Source organism: Balaenoptera ricei, chromosome 16, assembly GCF_028023285.1.
Source record: "Balaenoptera ricei isolate mBalRic1 chromosome 16, mBalRic1.hap2, whole genome shotgun sequence".
In the NCBI taxonomy this organism is placed as follows: Eukaryota; Metazoa; Chordata; class Mammalia; order Artiodactyla; family Balaenopteridae; genus Balaenoptera; species Balaenoptera ricei.
Window position 1 is genome coordinate 48,596,839 of NC_082654.1, and position 14,719 is coordinate 48,611,557.

Sequence of the window (14,719 nt, forward strand, 5' to 3'; positions counted from 1 at the left end):
GTACATGTATAATGTCTACTGCAACCTTCCTGAGAAAAAGAATGCATGAAGTACACCTTGACCCATTATCCCACATCCTGGAATTTACACTAAGGAGGTCATCAAACTAGAGGGAAAAGACGTCTGCTCGAGAAAGTTCATTACAGTCTTTTTATAACAACGAACATTCCGAGAAACAACAAAAATTTCCATCTTCAAATATAGATGATTCCCAACAAAATGTTGAGAGAAAAAGGCAAAGGGAATTTATGTGGTCTGATCCTCTAAGGATATGGTATATACTCTTAGAGAGGTGTCTGGAAGGATATTCCACTAAAGTTCACAGTGGTTATCTCTGGATGGGAATGATTTCAGGTGATTTTTACTTTCTATTCTTTTTCTTATTTAAATTTTAAAGGTAATCATGCATCATTTTACAGAAGCAATTAGGTTTCCCCACACATCTCAAACCTCCAGTTGCCTTTAGAGTCTATAGAACGAAGCCAGAATTTTTCAGCCTCTCATGGGTGTTCTTGTTACCTGGCTCTCAATTACTCCTGCTCACAGGCCACGTGGCCTTTGCCTCCAGGTCTAAAATAACCTCTCCACCCACCTTCAAGGTGGACCTTGAAGGCCTGAATCAAAGGCTCTCCATGTCATGTCTGTAGCAGGCGGGCATCTGTCTTCTCTAAGACAGGTCTCTCTACCTCATGGGTCCCTCACTCGAGAGGCCCACCTGTCCTGGTAGAGGTGAGCTCCTTGAGGGCAGAGACCCCTTTTCCCCCTCCACAGGGTCCCTGAAGCTCCCGATTTAAAGCAGTTGCTCAGAAATGTTCCCTTTGACTGGAGTCGTTAAATCTCCCAGTGAAGGAAGTCAAATGTTTAAACAAATGGAAAACAGATGTCTTCTGGCAGGAGCCCATAAATTCCACTGGGGACAATTAGGTTGGGCTTCCCATTGAGCACCTAAGTTATCATCTTGCCTCTTCTATCAAGATTTCTGAATAATACCTGCAAATTATCAGCACTACCAGGAAGCTGCTGGGAAAAATCAAGGTGGACCTTTCTGAGCTTGTCTTCCCGTCAGAACCCCCTCTCGGCATGTGGGGAATGGGTCTCACCTGGCTCACGGTGGCTTTCAGCATCTCCAGGAGCAGCAGGGCACCTTCAGTGCACAGCCCAGCCCGGAGCACTTCTTCCCGGTGGTGCTTATGCAAGAGCCACTGAAGCATGGCATCCAGGCTGTCCTGAAAGAGGAGGCAAGCGCTGTAAAGAGACCTGTGGCTACGCAGCAAGGGGACCGGCTTTCCAGCCAGCACACGGCATTTCCCAGGGGCCCCAGTGGGAAAGGCAAAACAGCACAGTAGCAGCCCAGGTGGCTGGCCCATTCAGGGAGCTTCAGCCCACTAATGGGGCAGAAGGGAAACACACACCTCCAAGATGGTGCTGAAGACCCACCAGCAACTGGTATCGAATTTAGTTCTTCTGGTCTGACATCACACATACTCAATCTCCCAATCAATTTTAATGAATTTTTATAAATGAGATTATAGAAAATGTGACAAATTCAACGGCTTTAGGGCAACTGCAGAGTGCAACAGAGAGAACATGGGGTTGACAAGCAGGATGATCTGACTTTGCCTCTCTAAAAACTGGGCTTACACAAGCTATTCAGCCTCTTGGCAGTTCAGTTTCCTTCTCTGTGTAATGAAAATTACATTATCTGCCCCATGGGATTGTTATAAATATCAAGGAAAATAAAATATGTAAAACATCTATCATGGGTCCTGACATTTAGCAAATGTTTGTTTCCTGCAATACAGTCTTGGAAAAATAAAAATATAGGGTGTTGATGAACTTAGCACAGCATATTAAGAACTTCATTTTGAAGTGTGATCTCTAATACTATTAGCATATATCAAGATTGAGATAGGTCAAATATAAGGAGGTACGAGAGGTGAATTTTTTAGCCCTCTATTTGCAAAGACGTGCCCCTCCACCCATGTCAATTCAGTGCAGTTTAACTCAACTCTATCAAGACCAAAAAACAATTTCTGAGTCTGTCTGTCAGGTGCCCAGGAAGGTGAGTAAGGGGCGGGGTCTATTTTTGAGGTGCTCAGTATCTAAGGGGAGAAGCAGATGTAAATGTGCTGGTGCCATATAAGGCAAAGGTGGATGCATGATGAGGGCCAAAGAGGAATGGCTCCTGTTGTCTAGGGAGTGTAAGCAGGAGGTGGCATCTGAGCTGAGAACTGAGGGAAGACACCTTTCCAGGCAGGTGATGGTGGGAGAAAGGGCTCATTAAAGGCCCAGGGCAGGCAAGGACAAAGCAGCTGGTCTTACTGGGGAGGTGACTCAGGAGGATCACAGCACAAAGGGCCAGCGAGAGAGGAAGCTGGGCTGGGGAGACAAGTGAGACATCCAATCAGGAAGGGTCCTGATGCTGGCTGGGGGACTCTGAACGTGATCCCACAGGAACAGGAGCCAGGGAAGCCGTGGATTTGGTGCAAGTCGGTGAGTTAGTGAACGAGAGGCTGGTGAGAAGGTACATACATTGAGTGTAGACTCCTCTTTGGAGAAAATTGGCCAAGGAAAAATAGGAGAGTGATAAACAGGACAGGAGCTGGTCAAGAGTGTGAGCCAAGGGCGCAGCTTCTGGTTTTAGATGGGACATAATTTATCATACTTATGGTCTATGAGGAAAGAGTCAGCAGAAAGAGATGCCGAAAATATAGAAAAAGGGATAATAAAGGGTGAGGTCACTCGGGAAAGGAGTGGAAGGAATCCAGACCAGCCCTGAAAAGCTGCCCTTCCAGCAACAGTGGAGAGAAGGTGATAAAGAGGGTCATGGAATATACAAGTGGGGGAGGGTGGGGTCCTGAGGCAACGCCCCCTTCATGGGGGCCTCTACTCCTACCATGACGTAAGTCATCTGAGCAAAGGGCGTCTGTGGGCCAGAAGGCTCGGGGCATATAAGGGTCACGCTAGAATGCAGGGGAGTAGCAGGGGCATTACTAAGGTAAAGGGACATGTTTCTTTGGAGGACATAAACTGAGGCTCTATGTCTGTTATGGGAGCAATTCACCTCCCTGTGTTGCCGCCGCCATCGTGTGATTTCTCTAGCTGTGCTCAAAAGGAGAAAGACTTAAAAGAGGAACCGATAAAAACAGAGACCTGCTGTGAGGGACATGGGAGGCAGAGGCTGAGGAAGTGAAGGGTATCTGAAAAGCTAGCCAGGGGTGGGACTGCTAGGGAAGGAAGTGGGTCAGGACCAAAGCTGGAAGACATGGAGGAAGGGGAGGGGAGTCTTAGGGACCTGCCTTGGTCATACAGAATCAGAAAGCCAAGTGTGTCACTCCATCCCAGGAACCCCAAGAACCTACTTTGGGCCCGTCCATCAGCTCTGTAAGTGGTGTTTGTAGTAAGAAGGTGGACACGATGAGGTAGACTTCCGGAATATGAACATGGTGGGCCAGAAAGTCACTCAAGACTCGGAACCCAGGAAGCAGGCAGGGGCTCTGGTCAGGCGTGGGAGGGTGGCTCTTCAGGTTATCTATTATGAGGGGGAGGGGCACAAAATCCAATTGAGAAAAATTGCTGTTGCTTCTGGTCAAGGTGAGAATTGGGCACAGAAAGGAATCCCCTACCACCCATCCATCCCACAGAGATGCCAGATGGAAATATATGTCATACATACTGGAGCACAAGAAAGTGCTCAAGAATTTTTCCTATTCCTGACATGCTCATTCATTCGTTCAAAACCAGATGCTTATTTGGTGCCTACCACCTTAGAGGCAATAAGACCTCTTTGTATTAGGCAATAAGAATATAGTGTTTTGACAAAATATACAGAACCCCAGGCCTTTATCAACTACTTACAGTGTGGTGGGAGGGACAGACTTTACAGAATTAAATACCTAAATAAATATGTATAAACGATGATAAGCGCTATAAAAAAAAAAATAGAGTATAAGAGAGGTGCCCTAATCCATATGGGACTCTCCTCTCCTAGAGGAAGTAACATTTGAATCAAGAGCTGAAGGATGAATCCACATCAACCAGGAGAGCCATGCTGGTACTGAGGGTTGAGGAAGCATCCCAGGAAGAGGGAAAGAGCTAAGGAGGCTTTGAGGAATAGGAAGAAATCCCCAGCATCTGAAGAGCAGTGAGGCCACGGTGGGATCCTAAAAAGAAAGTCAGAGGGGGCGGGGGCTGATGGGAGGGAAGGGGTCAGGGTCAAGGTGATCCTACAGCACGAAGCTGTGAAAGCCTCAAGCAAGTCCTGGCAGGTCCTTACTCACAGACCACAGGGGGCACCCTGCCTCCTGGAGATGACCACACACTCACCCATCATGATGTCCACGCCCTCGGAGCTGCATTCCACCCAGGACCCCGCAGACAGGCCATCTTTAAATCGCCCGCGGAGGGAGGGGTTTGACAAAAAGTGCAGCAGCAGCTTCAATCCCAGCACCACGGTGCTGGGGTGCACATGGCCCTGCACGAAGAGCAGGAACCAATCGGGCCCCAGGTTCAGAAACATCTCTTCCTTTGTCCTGCGGGGGGAAGGGGGTCAATAAATGCTATAAATTACCTATCAGCCCATAAGCAAATGACATGTCCAGAAAATTCAAATAACGTTCAGCTTCACTAGTCACCTAGAAAAGGCAAGTTAAGTTTAATATCTGGATATCACTTAGCAAAGTACATGCTACATTTTAAAAGATCAGTAAAATAAAATGCTGGCAAGGTTGCTGTGAAATAGATGAATTTGCCTATTAATGGCTGAAGTGTAAGTTGGCCAAAGCTTTTGAAAGCAACTGGAAACTATGTACCAATAGCTGTAAAAATATGCAGACCCTTTGATAGCCCTACTCACTAATATTCATGCCTACACAGTGTCTGAATGGCCACCCATCTAATTACATCAATGCAGTCACATAAAACACATAATGGTTACTGAACTCCCTTTTTAAACACACTGTTCAAAACTAATCTAAATGGAATAGTCCAATATTTATGCACCTTTATTGGTTTAGACAAAAAAATACATGTTTAACTGTCACTTTCAAAAATGAATTTTAAAATGATGAGTCTAGAGAATACAGACTTGCTAGAGGGAAAGGGAGGGCAGGGAGATGGGAAGCCAATCCTCAGGGGCAATGGTTCAGCAAAGGACTCAGCCTCGTGAGAGCCAGGGAAGGATCCATCCTGGCTGGGCAGTGTTCTCAGCACGAGCTGCCAGATGAGGCATGGTGAGGGCGTGGCCACTGGAACTAGGAGTCAAGAGACCATCTTCTCTTCTAGCCATGCCTCTGTTTGCTAATTGGATGACTTAGGCAGAGCTCTTGATGAGCTCTGGTCATCTTCCTTCGTTATGATGATGATGAGGAGGAGGATGGTGGTGGTAGTGAGGATGATGGTAATGAGAATGGTGGTGGTGATGGTGATAGTGGTTAGCTGATGGAGTATTTACAGTATCCCAGGCACCATGCTCAGAGCTATCCACATATTAATTTCCATCTATGGCAGCTACTATCTTAATCCTCATAAAGATGAGTAGAAGGGAGGCATAGAGGGGAGGCTTAGGTAACCTCCCCGAGGTCCCTGGGGGGCAGAGCTGGGATTTGAACCCAGGAGGTCTAGCTGTCAGAGCCCAGGTGCTTAAGCACTACACTACATTCCTTTTCAAAAAAGTGAAAAGGAAGGGACTAGCTCATCTCCAAGGCATCTTCCAGTTCTACCATGCTTTGATTCCAGACAAAGTAAAGACTTTTTAAGCACTATTTGAAAGGCTGTTTTACTGAGGGGTAACTCCCCACCCTGATTCTTCCCTGCCCCAAACACACGTACACACTAAAATGTCAACTCAGTGAGAGTAAGGATCCGGACTGTCTTACTCAGCACTGCATTCTCGGAGGGAGGAACGGTGTCTGGCACACAGGAGGTACTCAACAAATAGTTCTTGAATTAATGACTCTAGAGCTGAGATAAAGCAGGCAGTCGGAGAGAGTTAATGGAATTTTATGATTACACGTTGTTTTTGAAAGTTATCTGAAGGCAGATACTTCTTTTCCCAACTTGGAAAAATAACTAAATAACAGTAAATAGCAGAAGAATTTGGCAAGTCTTTTCCTTGATAGATGTTATTTAGGCTAACCATTTCTCCATTCTATTGTCTGCCAAGTATAGGACATCAAAATCGGTAATTATCACAACTGCCAAAACAATAACAATGACACTATAGCAATGGTGACAAAAAGCGTTTATTGTAATTACACCAAATCTGTTTTGAGTTACTCGTGCCCATTTAACATCTGCATCAGAATATCTTAGGGCAAGGTCTGCTTTATTGGGTGGAGAAAATATAATTTTCTTTCTGACTAGTGCAGAAAACACATTGCAGAAAACCAACTCAGAGATGCTAAACTCTTCATTAAGAAAAGGTTTTAATACGCACCCTGTATGAAGCAGCCTCATGCCAAATCACTTTCTGGAGCTACTTACTCAGAGGACAGATGAAGTCGGGAAGAAGATATTACACTGAGCAGCATCTCCAGCAACTGGTTTCTGAGCCAGATTGTCTTTCCAGATGTTTGACTTCCAGCTACAAAAAAGAAAATTCAGATTTGAGAAAAAACGGATGTAAAGAGACAATATTTGCTGCAGTAAGCAATCGTATTCACCAAATGCTTAGTTCTCCCAGGAGTTGAGACATGGATGGGACTTGAAATTTTGGCTTTCAGTTCTAGATTTCCATGCAATGGTTAAAAAGAATTTCAGGAAATGTTCCTAAAGTTCCCTTTAACTAGAGATGTTTTTGATGCTCCCCATTCCCCACCCCCGACTAAAAAAAAAAAAAAAAAAAATCCTAAAAATGATAAGGTCAAATTCTCCTTCCAGTAGAGGAATTTTTAAAATTATCATAGGCTGCAACATTTCCTGAGCACCTACTACATGCTGGGCATTATGCAAGGCACTGGGGGCAAAGAAGTGAAGATTATGATCCTTGATCTGAATTCCTGCTCTCAATTTGTTTCTAGGCTAGACCTTTGGCATGTCTATGTTGCACTAAAAATAGAGCTTGAATTGTAGCAAGAGGTATATGGATCCAACGGAAGAAGAAACTTTTACTTCTGAAGTGTTATTATAACCCTGAAGGCCATGTAATTATTGTCTTAATAGAAGATGTTTAGTGAGATAAAGTTTTAGCGTGGAGTCCCTATGAGAAGAAGGGTTGACAAAACAGTACACTGTTGTCTCATTATCCATTCATTCTTCCCCTTGGTTAGCCAGTTATTTTACCACCAATTTGGGGCACACCCACCATGCTGTAGAAATAGAACTGATGAGGCAGCTTGGAGAACTGGAGTCAGAGTCCCCTCTATTTGGATTCTGGCCCCATCTCTCACTAAGGTCCTAATCTCTCTGAGCCTCCGTTTTCTCATCTGTAAAATGGGAATAGTAATTCCTACTTTTCAGGCTTGATCTAAGGATAAGAGATAATTTATCTGGATTGAGTAACACTATCTAAGAGAATCTTTTGCAGTAAAAGTGTTCTCTGTCTGTCCTGTCCAATGCAGTAACCACTAGCCTCACGTGGTTATCAAGCACTTGGGACAAGGCTAGTGTGACTGAGGAACTGAATTTTTAATTGCATTTCATTTCGATTAATTAGAATTTAAATTTAAGTGGCCATGTGCAGCTAGAGGCTCCCATCTTGGACACAGCAGATCCAGAGGGCCCAGGGCAAAGCAGTCAGTAGTTGTCCCCCTCACATTTGCCCTAGCAGAGGGAATTTGGAACACGATGTACCTGCTGTTCTGAGTCTGGTTAGGGAGAGAGAGACTCAAAGAAACAAATCACAGACCTTTGCATGATATTAAGCGCAAGGGCTCTAGACGCACAGAAGAGATGACTTAATCTGGCTTGTGGGACTGGGAACGGCTGGTCTAGCAGGGTGAGATGGGGTGGGAGTGGGGCAAGGGAGGCACTCCTGCAGAGCAAACAGCACCTGCAGAGCATGGATGGACGGGTGGACCGACACACATTAGGACGTGTACATGCTTCAGAGTGTTGAAGCTGGGGCTCATCAGGGGAGCAAGGCAAGGGCTGGGGGATGAAGGCTCCCACCTGCTGGTCTACAGGGAACTGAGTGTTATCCTGGAGGCCTTGGAAGCCATTCCAGGTTGTGAAGGAAGCACATACAATTTGCGTTTATTCGTGACCATAATCATAGAGCTGTGACCTCATAAGCCACCGTGTGGGAAAAACAGCTCGGCTGTGGGTGCCTTCCCCCTCCTCTCCCTCAGCCTTTCATGCACAATGGCCCCACAGCATGTTCCTCTCAGGGCCGTCACGGGGGCTTGTCCTGCTGCCTTCAGGCTGGCATCTGGGAAAGGTCTTCTCACCGGGCACGGAGGGGTCCGGGGCTCCGTCCACGCAGATCTGCCTCTCGTTCACCGATGAAGGCTTGAGGGTGTACACAACAAACAGCCCGATTCTTAAGACAGAAAGAGAAGGACACGCTCAAATCTGGGCTCAGCCCCTGTCTCCTAAACACACGTGAAGGTTTTCTACAGTGATCCACCTAAATGCGGCTTCAAGGGAGGGTTTGAGGGGAATCGCGTTATTCTGTGATCAATGTGATATTTCCAAAGACTTCTCAGATCTGTCAGGATTCATCAGAGCAGCTAACTCTGGCTCTGCCAGCTCAACAGAACAAACAGTGATGAGGACAGAAGAGGTGAAATGTCCTGCCAGCGGGGACTATCCTTTGGGAAGTCTGCAAAAGGCAGGCAGGTTGGGTCGTTGGTTGGTGAGGATGCCTGTGCTCACGGAATTTCTGGAGTTCTTGGCACAGGAGGTGTGTCCGAGCACCAGGGAGCAGTGAACACACAGCCCTGCTGGGGAGTCTAGCGGACCCACCCCTTTTTTCAGCTCTCCGCCCTGAACAGAGAAACTCCTAGGAGGTTCCAAGGAAATAGAACCTGCTGCTGCATTGAAGGGGCGGTATTGCTGGGCTGAGCATGGTCAGGGGAGAGCTGGCGCCTATGTTCCCTCATTAAACAGCCCCGAGCCTCTGCCCTTCCCCCGGGGAGTTGGCGCAGTACCTGCGCAAGTCCTGGAGGCTGAAGTGGCCCCTCAGCTGACAGCCCAGGATGGCAATGATGGTGGGTATCTTGGAGGGGGCGAGGCCTGGCTCGTTGAAGAGGAAGACGAGCTTGGGAATAAGCCGCGCCTGGTGAGCAACTTCAGCGTTCCGGGGTCCTTCCCTGGCGAGCCCAAGAGAGAGGCAGTAAAAGCTTTTACTGGAACGAACCAAATTTGCTGTGTTTCTGCTAAAAAGGTTCCACCGGCTGGGCTTGCTCCGTGGCCCTCTGACTCCGATGCGCTCTTGGCAACTTGTCAAAACGCTGTCAGACACCCATCGAATATGTGTCTGCCCAGTGCCAGAGTCGCTTGGGGATGAGTCTCCTGGTGCCCTTCCACCCCTCCACCCCCTCACCCCCCCACCCCTGAAAACTGCCTTCAAAGACAACCCCAGTTATTGACTTTTAAATTCCAAGCCTCAGGGAAAACTAATGCTGGTCTCAGAAAACTCAGAACAAAGAGAGCAGACTGGAGCGTGACCGCGGAGCACTTCCCAATAGCCGGAGCGCGGGCCTCCGCGAGCCCATCTGGGTGTGCGTCTTCCTGCCCACCCCAAACCACAAAGTGGATGAACACGCCGCTGAGAGTCAAAGGGGGAGAGAGACAGAATTCAAGCCTCCGCACTCCCTCCTTAGGATAATCGCAAATACAATTTCCAGTAAATTCTACTCCCCCAAAGAAAACAGCTTCCAGGGTGAGTGTCCGTCTCTTAGAAAACAATAGGTACAGAAAGAAAGTGGAAAGTGAGAAAGAAAATAAAGGCGGAGGAGAATGAATTTGGGTGGATTGCTCCTTCTTGAACTGTCTTTTCAGTGCTACTGTGTTGAATTCTGCCGAGTGCCACATCTCTGATACACAAAAGAGGCAGAACCAGCCCAGTTCTGCGTGTGACTTGCTCTCATGGGCTCAATGGGAAGATGTACATTCATCACCTATAAGTCCCCACTGTCCTTTGTGCTCTTTCTAATCACAGCACTGAGTAGCCTGCTTTTCTGTATTCCTTCACCACAGGGCTATGTCTTGTCCTTCTCTGAACTTCTAGCACTAAGAACTGGTATGGAATGGAGTGGGTTTATAATAGATAGTCCATCATGAACGGCTGCATGAAAAGATGGCTGCAAATACATTCAAAACACTGAGGTCCTAATGATCTCTAGAACAGCTGACATGTGAGGAGGCGGGTGGAGGTGTGTGTGAACAGCTTTATTTGTAAGGAAGGAGGTGGATTGATAGGTTGGCACCCCTGCTTCCCTTCTCCCATATTCTGACCACAATCCCTGGTTTTCCTTGGGAATTACCTCTTTCTAACTCCCCTCCACCCGCTCCAGAGGGGAAGTCATGCTGCCTGGCCACATGACCCAAGATGGCCCCGTGAGACTCCATCCTATTGCTAGGACTATCGAGTGAAAAAGAAGCCCTGTCTGCCGACGGTGCTGAGCAGAGGACATGCTGTGAGGATGTCCAGCCAGAATGAAGTTAGCACAGAAGAAGGCATAGATGAGACCAGGGACAGATCTCAGATAAAGTAATATGAGCATCATCCAGACAACATGTGAAGATCTGCCTCAGTCAATTGTATGAGCCAATAAATTTCCTCTTTCTCCACCTTCCTTTTTTCCCTCCCTTTCTTCCTTCCTTAAGTTGGTTTGAGTTGTATTTCTGCCACTTGCAACCTAAAGAGCCCTGACTAATTCAAAAAGTGACACTCAGTGTGATGGTATTTGGAGGTGGGGCTTTTGAGAGATGCTTAGGTTATGAGAGTGGAGTCCTCATGAATGGGATTAGCACCCTTATAAAAGAGACCCCAGAGAGTTCCCTCACCCCTTCTGCCATGTGAGGTTGTAGTGAGAAGACAGCCAACTATGAACCAGGAAGTAGGTCCCCACCAGACACTGAATCTGCCAGAGCCTTGACTTTAGACTTCCAGCCTTCAGAACCGTGAGAAATAAATTTCTGTGATTTGTAAGCCACCCAGTCTATGGTACTTTCATTACAGCAGCTGTGTAGACTAAGACAGACATGCTACCACCTGGGGACGCAGTGCTCTGGGCGGGGAGAAGGCCCTGGTGGCTGAACCACCGGCTGTCCTGTCATCTCAGTCCCTGTTCTTGGCATGAAGCCTGTGACTGTACCCCCAGGCTGCCAAATCCCAGCTTACCTTGGTGATTGAAGGATTTCCACAAGATGGGAAAAGAGGGAGAGCTCCAAGTTGTCCGCAGCATTCATCCAGAGCTGGAAGACAGAACAAACACAGTGAAACCAAGGTGTGTGGAGAGAAGGGTTTCCAGGCAGTGTGAGCAGGTATGGTGCTGGGTGTGGTCTCCTTTGGCTCGGAATCACTAACACAGCTTACCAGCTCTGGAATCAGACTAGCTCTCCTGACAGCTAGAAAGTAGAGGGCACCTCCCCCCGGGGCAAGTGCAAACACCATTCCTATCTTCCCCATCTCTGCTGCTCTCTGGAGCTTCACTGTGGGTCTAGATTCTAACCAAGGACACCTGCACTAACCATCTCCTATGTGTGTCCCACCCTGGGCCCTGCAACCTGTGTGTCCACACACCAAACAACATCTCATTTTCATTGGATCCTACAAGGCAAATACCAGTGCTCCCAATTCAGAGATGTGAAAAGACAGGCTGAGGACAGACCACTGAGTGACAGGTACCTCACCACCCGCAAGTGATAGGACTGGAATTAGAAGCTGAGTCCCACCTCTCAGGTTTTATGCTGTAGCAACTTGTGCATGCAGTTTCTTCAGTTCCCCTATCTATAGAACCTGCAGCACAGCCCATGTTCCCATCTCCTGTGAACAGAATTGTGAGTGACATGCAGCTGTGAAATGCACTGAGATTCTGAGAGTGAACTTTATCACTCGGGTTGCTTTCTTCATTGTAAACAAAATGCAGCTGCTCCCCATCCTTCCGGGGCAGAGGTGATGGTGTGCCTTCATGTCTTATTTCTACTTCCCTTTAGAGAGCTCTACTATTTCTCATCTAAATGCTGACGTTTCCTCAGGCCCAGAATCTATAAGGTTCAGATGTAGGATTGTAAGAGTGCACTCATGGAGCAGCAAAAAGAGCTCACGCTTACAAATGATACCATTTGCTCGAGGCAAGAAGCATCATACGAAGTCCTAAAACGATATCATTATCTGCGTTTAGCAGATAAGAGCGGTGAGGCTCAGAGAGACTGAGTAACTTGTCTGGTGCCCCACAGTTTTTAATTGGCAGAAACTGGCTTCAAAGCCTGGTCAGTCTGACCATGAAGCCCACTCTCTTGCCTCCTCTCTGTGTTCCCCGACAGGCATCTCCTGCAGACAGTGACCTAGAGGGTCAATAATCAACCTCACTTGAACCAAGCAGGTGGCCATGGCTCCATCCTTTTACTTACTGAGGAAAACAGAAGAGTCTCAGTGGACAAAAGTTTATCAGGAAGGCAGAAACTGTCCCTCCCCAATCCCCAGGGCCCAGCATCACACATGCCATGTAGTGGGCACTTAATAAGGATCCACTACATTTTTTAAGAGTGAATGCAAAGTAAACCAAAGTAAGATAAGTGGATTACTCTTAAGCCAGAAACAGGCTGACAGATTTCCAGCTCCTGTAAGCACAGCCACCGCCCAGTACACATAGAGGTGGGGCAGCTGCCATGTGAGAGAGCTGGTGCGGATCGATGTGGCTCCCAGGGAGGTAGGGGTAGCCAGACATGGCATCCCAACATACTCAAGAGGGTGCCAAGAGCTCTGCATACTTGGAACTCATTCATTCATTCATGAAGGCAATCATGAGCAAATGATGACCAGGCTCTGTGTCGGGAGCTGGAAGAGCTGAGAAAGTAAGACAGGAACCCTGTGGTACCCCTTACCCTTCCCACAAAAGAATACCCTCCCCCCGTTTTCTTTTCCAGAGCTTTAGAACAATAAGAAGTTGCCACAGCACATTTGAGGCTGCCTAGCTCTTTTAGAAATTACTTTATATAATACCAACTGTCTGAATTTTGGGAAACATGCATAATTGAATCTTGTGGTTGTCATCCTGTGTCACATAACCCCTGTACTAAAGACGGCATTAAGATGCCTGGCTTAAATTTGTTTGAATATCAAATTCTGTTCTCTCCCCACCCCTGGGACCACCTCACTCTCAGAAAGAGGCGGCCTTTTCTGAGACCACAAGCCTAAGACACACATGGCTTCGACTTCCTGCCCCTTCCAGCTTCTCAACTTCCTGCCCCTCCCTGCTGCACACCCGTCATCAAGGATCACGCGCCTTCTCCTGTAACCCACTCTCTGGTCTCCAAACCCTCCCTTTCCTTGAAGGACTTGTCCTGTCAGTTTGATTCTCACACTGGTATTTTAACCACCCCTTTTTCACTGCTCAAGTCTCCTATCTAAGTTCTGAAACTCTCCTCCTTCTATTTTCTTCTCTCTTTCTTCTTCAAAAGCCCACTGTCTCCTTCCCGCCTCCTCCCTGCTCTTCACCTCATGTCTGACCCCACCACTTACTCTTCACTGGGCCCATCAGTGACCTCCAAACACAACCCACACAGCCCGGCCCTTACTTCGCCTGATGTAGGCAGACACTGGGGAAACTCTTCTTCTTTTTGAAATTCTCTCCTCCCAATCTTTTAAAAATTTTATTTCATTTCATTTTGTTTTAGTGTGGTTTTTTAGCATCTTTTTGCTTGTTTTTATTGGTTGCCTATTTTCTTAACCCCAGTGTGAAAAGCACTGGCTCAGCTGAGAGGTAAGTTTATTCAGGGAGGGGACGGGTGGTGCCCATGGTGGTTCCAGGAACAGGCAGTGGGAGCATGGTGGGTTCCTGCATGGGTCATTCCTGGGCTGGGCTGATGGCAACGACGTCGTGGAGCCGAGCTGCCTGAGCACGGCCGCAGCATTCTGGAAGGGGCAGCAGTGCTGCCAAGGGATGACGCCTTGTTTACCAGGGTGGTAAAGCCATTTGTGCACATCTGCTTCCCCGCTGTGCACAGGAAGCCCGTATCACAGGCCTTGCTGGATTCCCCCACAAGCCTTGCACCTATCTGCAGATCGAGGTCTGGGTGTTCATCCTGGCCTGGTCCAATTAGATAATATTTCATTCAGGTTTTTTGTAGCTTTTATTTATGAGTAAGATTGACCTGTACTTTTTCATTTCCCATACTATCCTTTTTTGGTTCTGGTATCAAGATTAGCTCATAAAAGAAGCTGGGAGAAATAATACCTACACTATGCTCATGACTATGATTTTTAAAAAATACATATATTATGCATAGAAAGTACAAAAAAAGGGATGCATTCAAGGTTAACAACAGTCGTCTGGGTCTCAGAAAGAGGAGTTTTTCTTCCATTTTTCTGTAATTTTAAATATTCTATAACAAGCACATATTATTTTTTAATTAAAATAAACAGTTTTTAAAATACTTCCATGGACTGCAGTGTGTACCAGGTAAAGTGTGCTCCCTGCAGCTTACCATCCTCCGCTGTCTTCTCTCCCTCCCCCTCCAGCCTCACCTCTACCTGCAACAACATCCCCACAGGTGCCCCAAGCCCCTTGCTCTCAAATGCCCATGGTTGCTCTCATCCCCACACGTGAGC

General features: G+C 47.2%; 1 protein-coding gene across 2 annotated transcripts in view; it reads right to left on the reverse strand.

Moving 5' to 3' along the window:
- The window catches only part of WDFY4 (WDFY family member 4), a 252,587-nt gene that overhangs the window by 156,901 nt on the left and 80,967 nt on the right, over nucleotides 1–14,719 (reverse strand). For both annotated transcript variants that reach the window (XM_059899978.1, XM_059899979.1), the window contains exons 24-30: nucleotides 11,288–11,361; nucleotides 9,090–9,251; nucleotides 8,388–8,479; nucleotides 6,484–6,583; nucleotides 4,327–4,532; nucleotides 3,363–3,532; nucleotides 1,101–1,226 (exon numbers count right to left, since the gene is read on the reverse strand). In XM_059899978.1, the coding sequence (XP_059755961.1) occupies nucleotides 1,101–1,226; nucleotides 3,363–3,532; nucleotides 4,327–4,532; nucleotides 6,484–6,583; nucleotides 8,388–8,479; nucleotides 9,090–9,251; nucleotides 11,288–11,361 (930 nt within the window). The remainder of the gene's footprint in view (nucleotides 1–1,100; nucleotides 1,227–3,362; nucleotides 3,533–4,326; nucleotides 4,533–6,483; nucleotides 6,584–8,387; nucleotides 8,480–9,089; nucleotides 9,252–11,287; nucleotides 11,362–14,719) is intronic.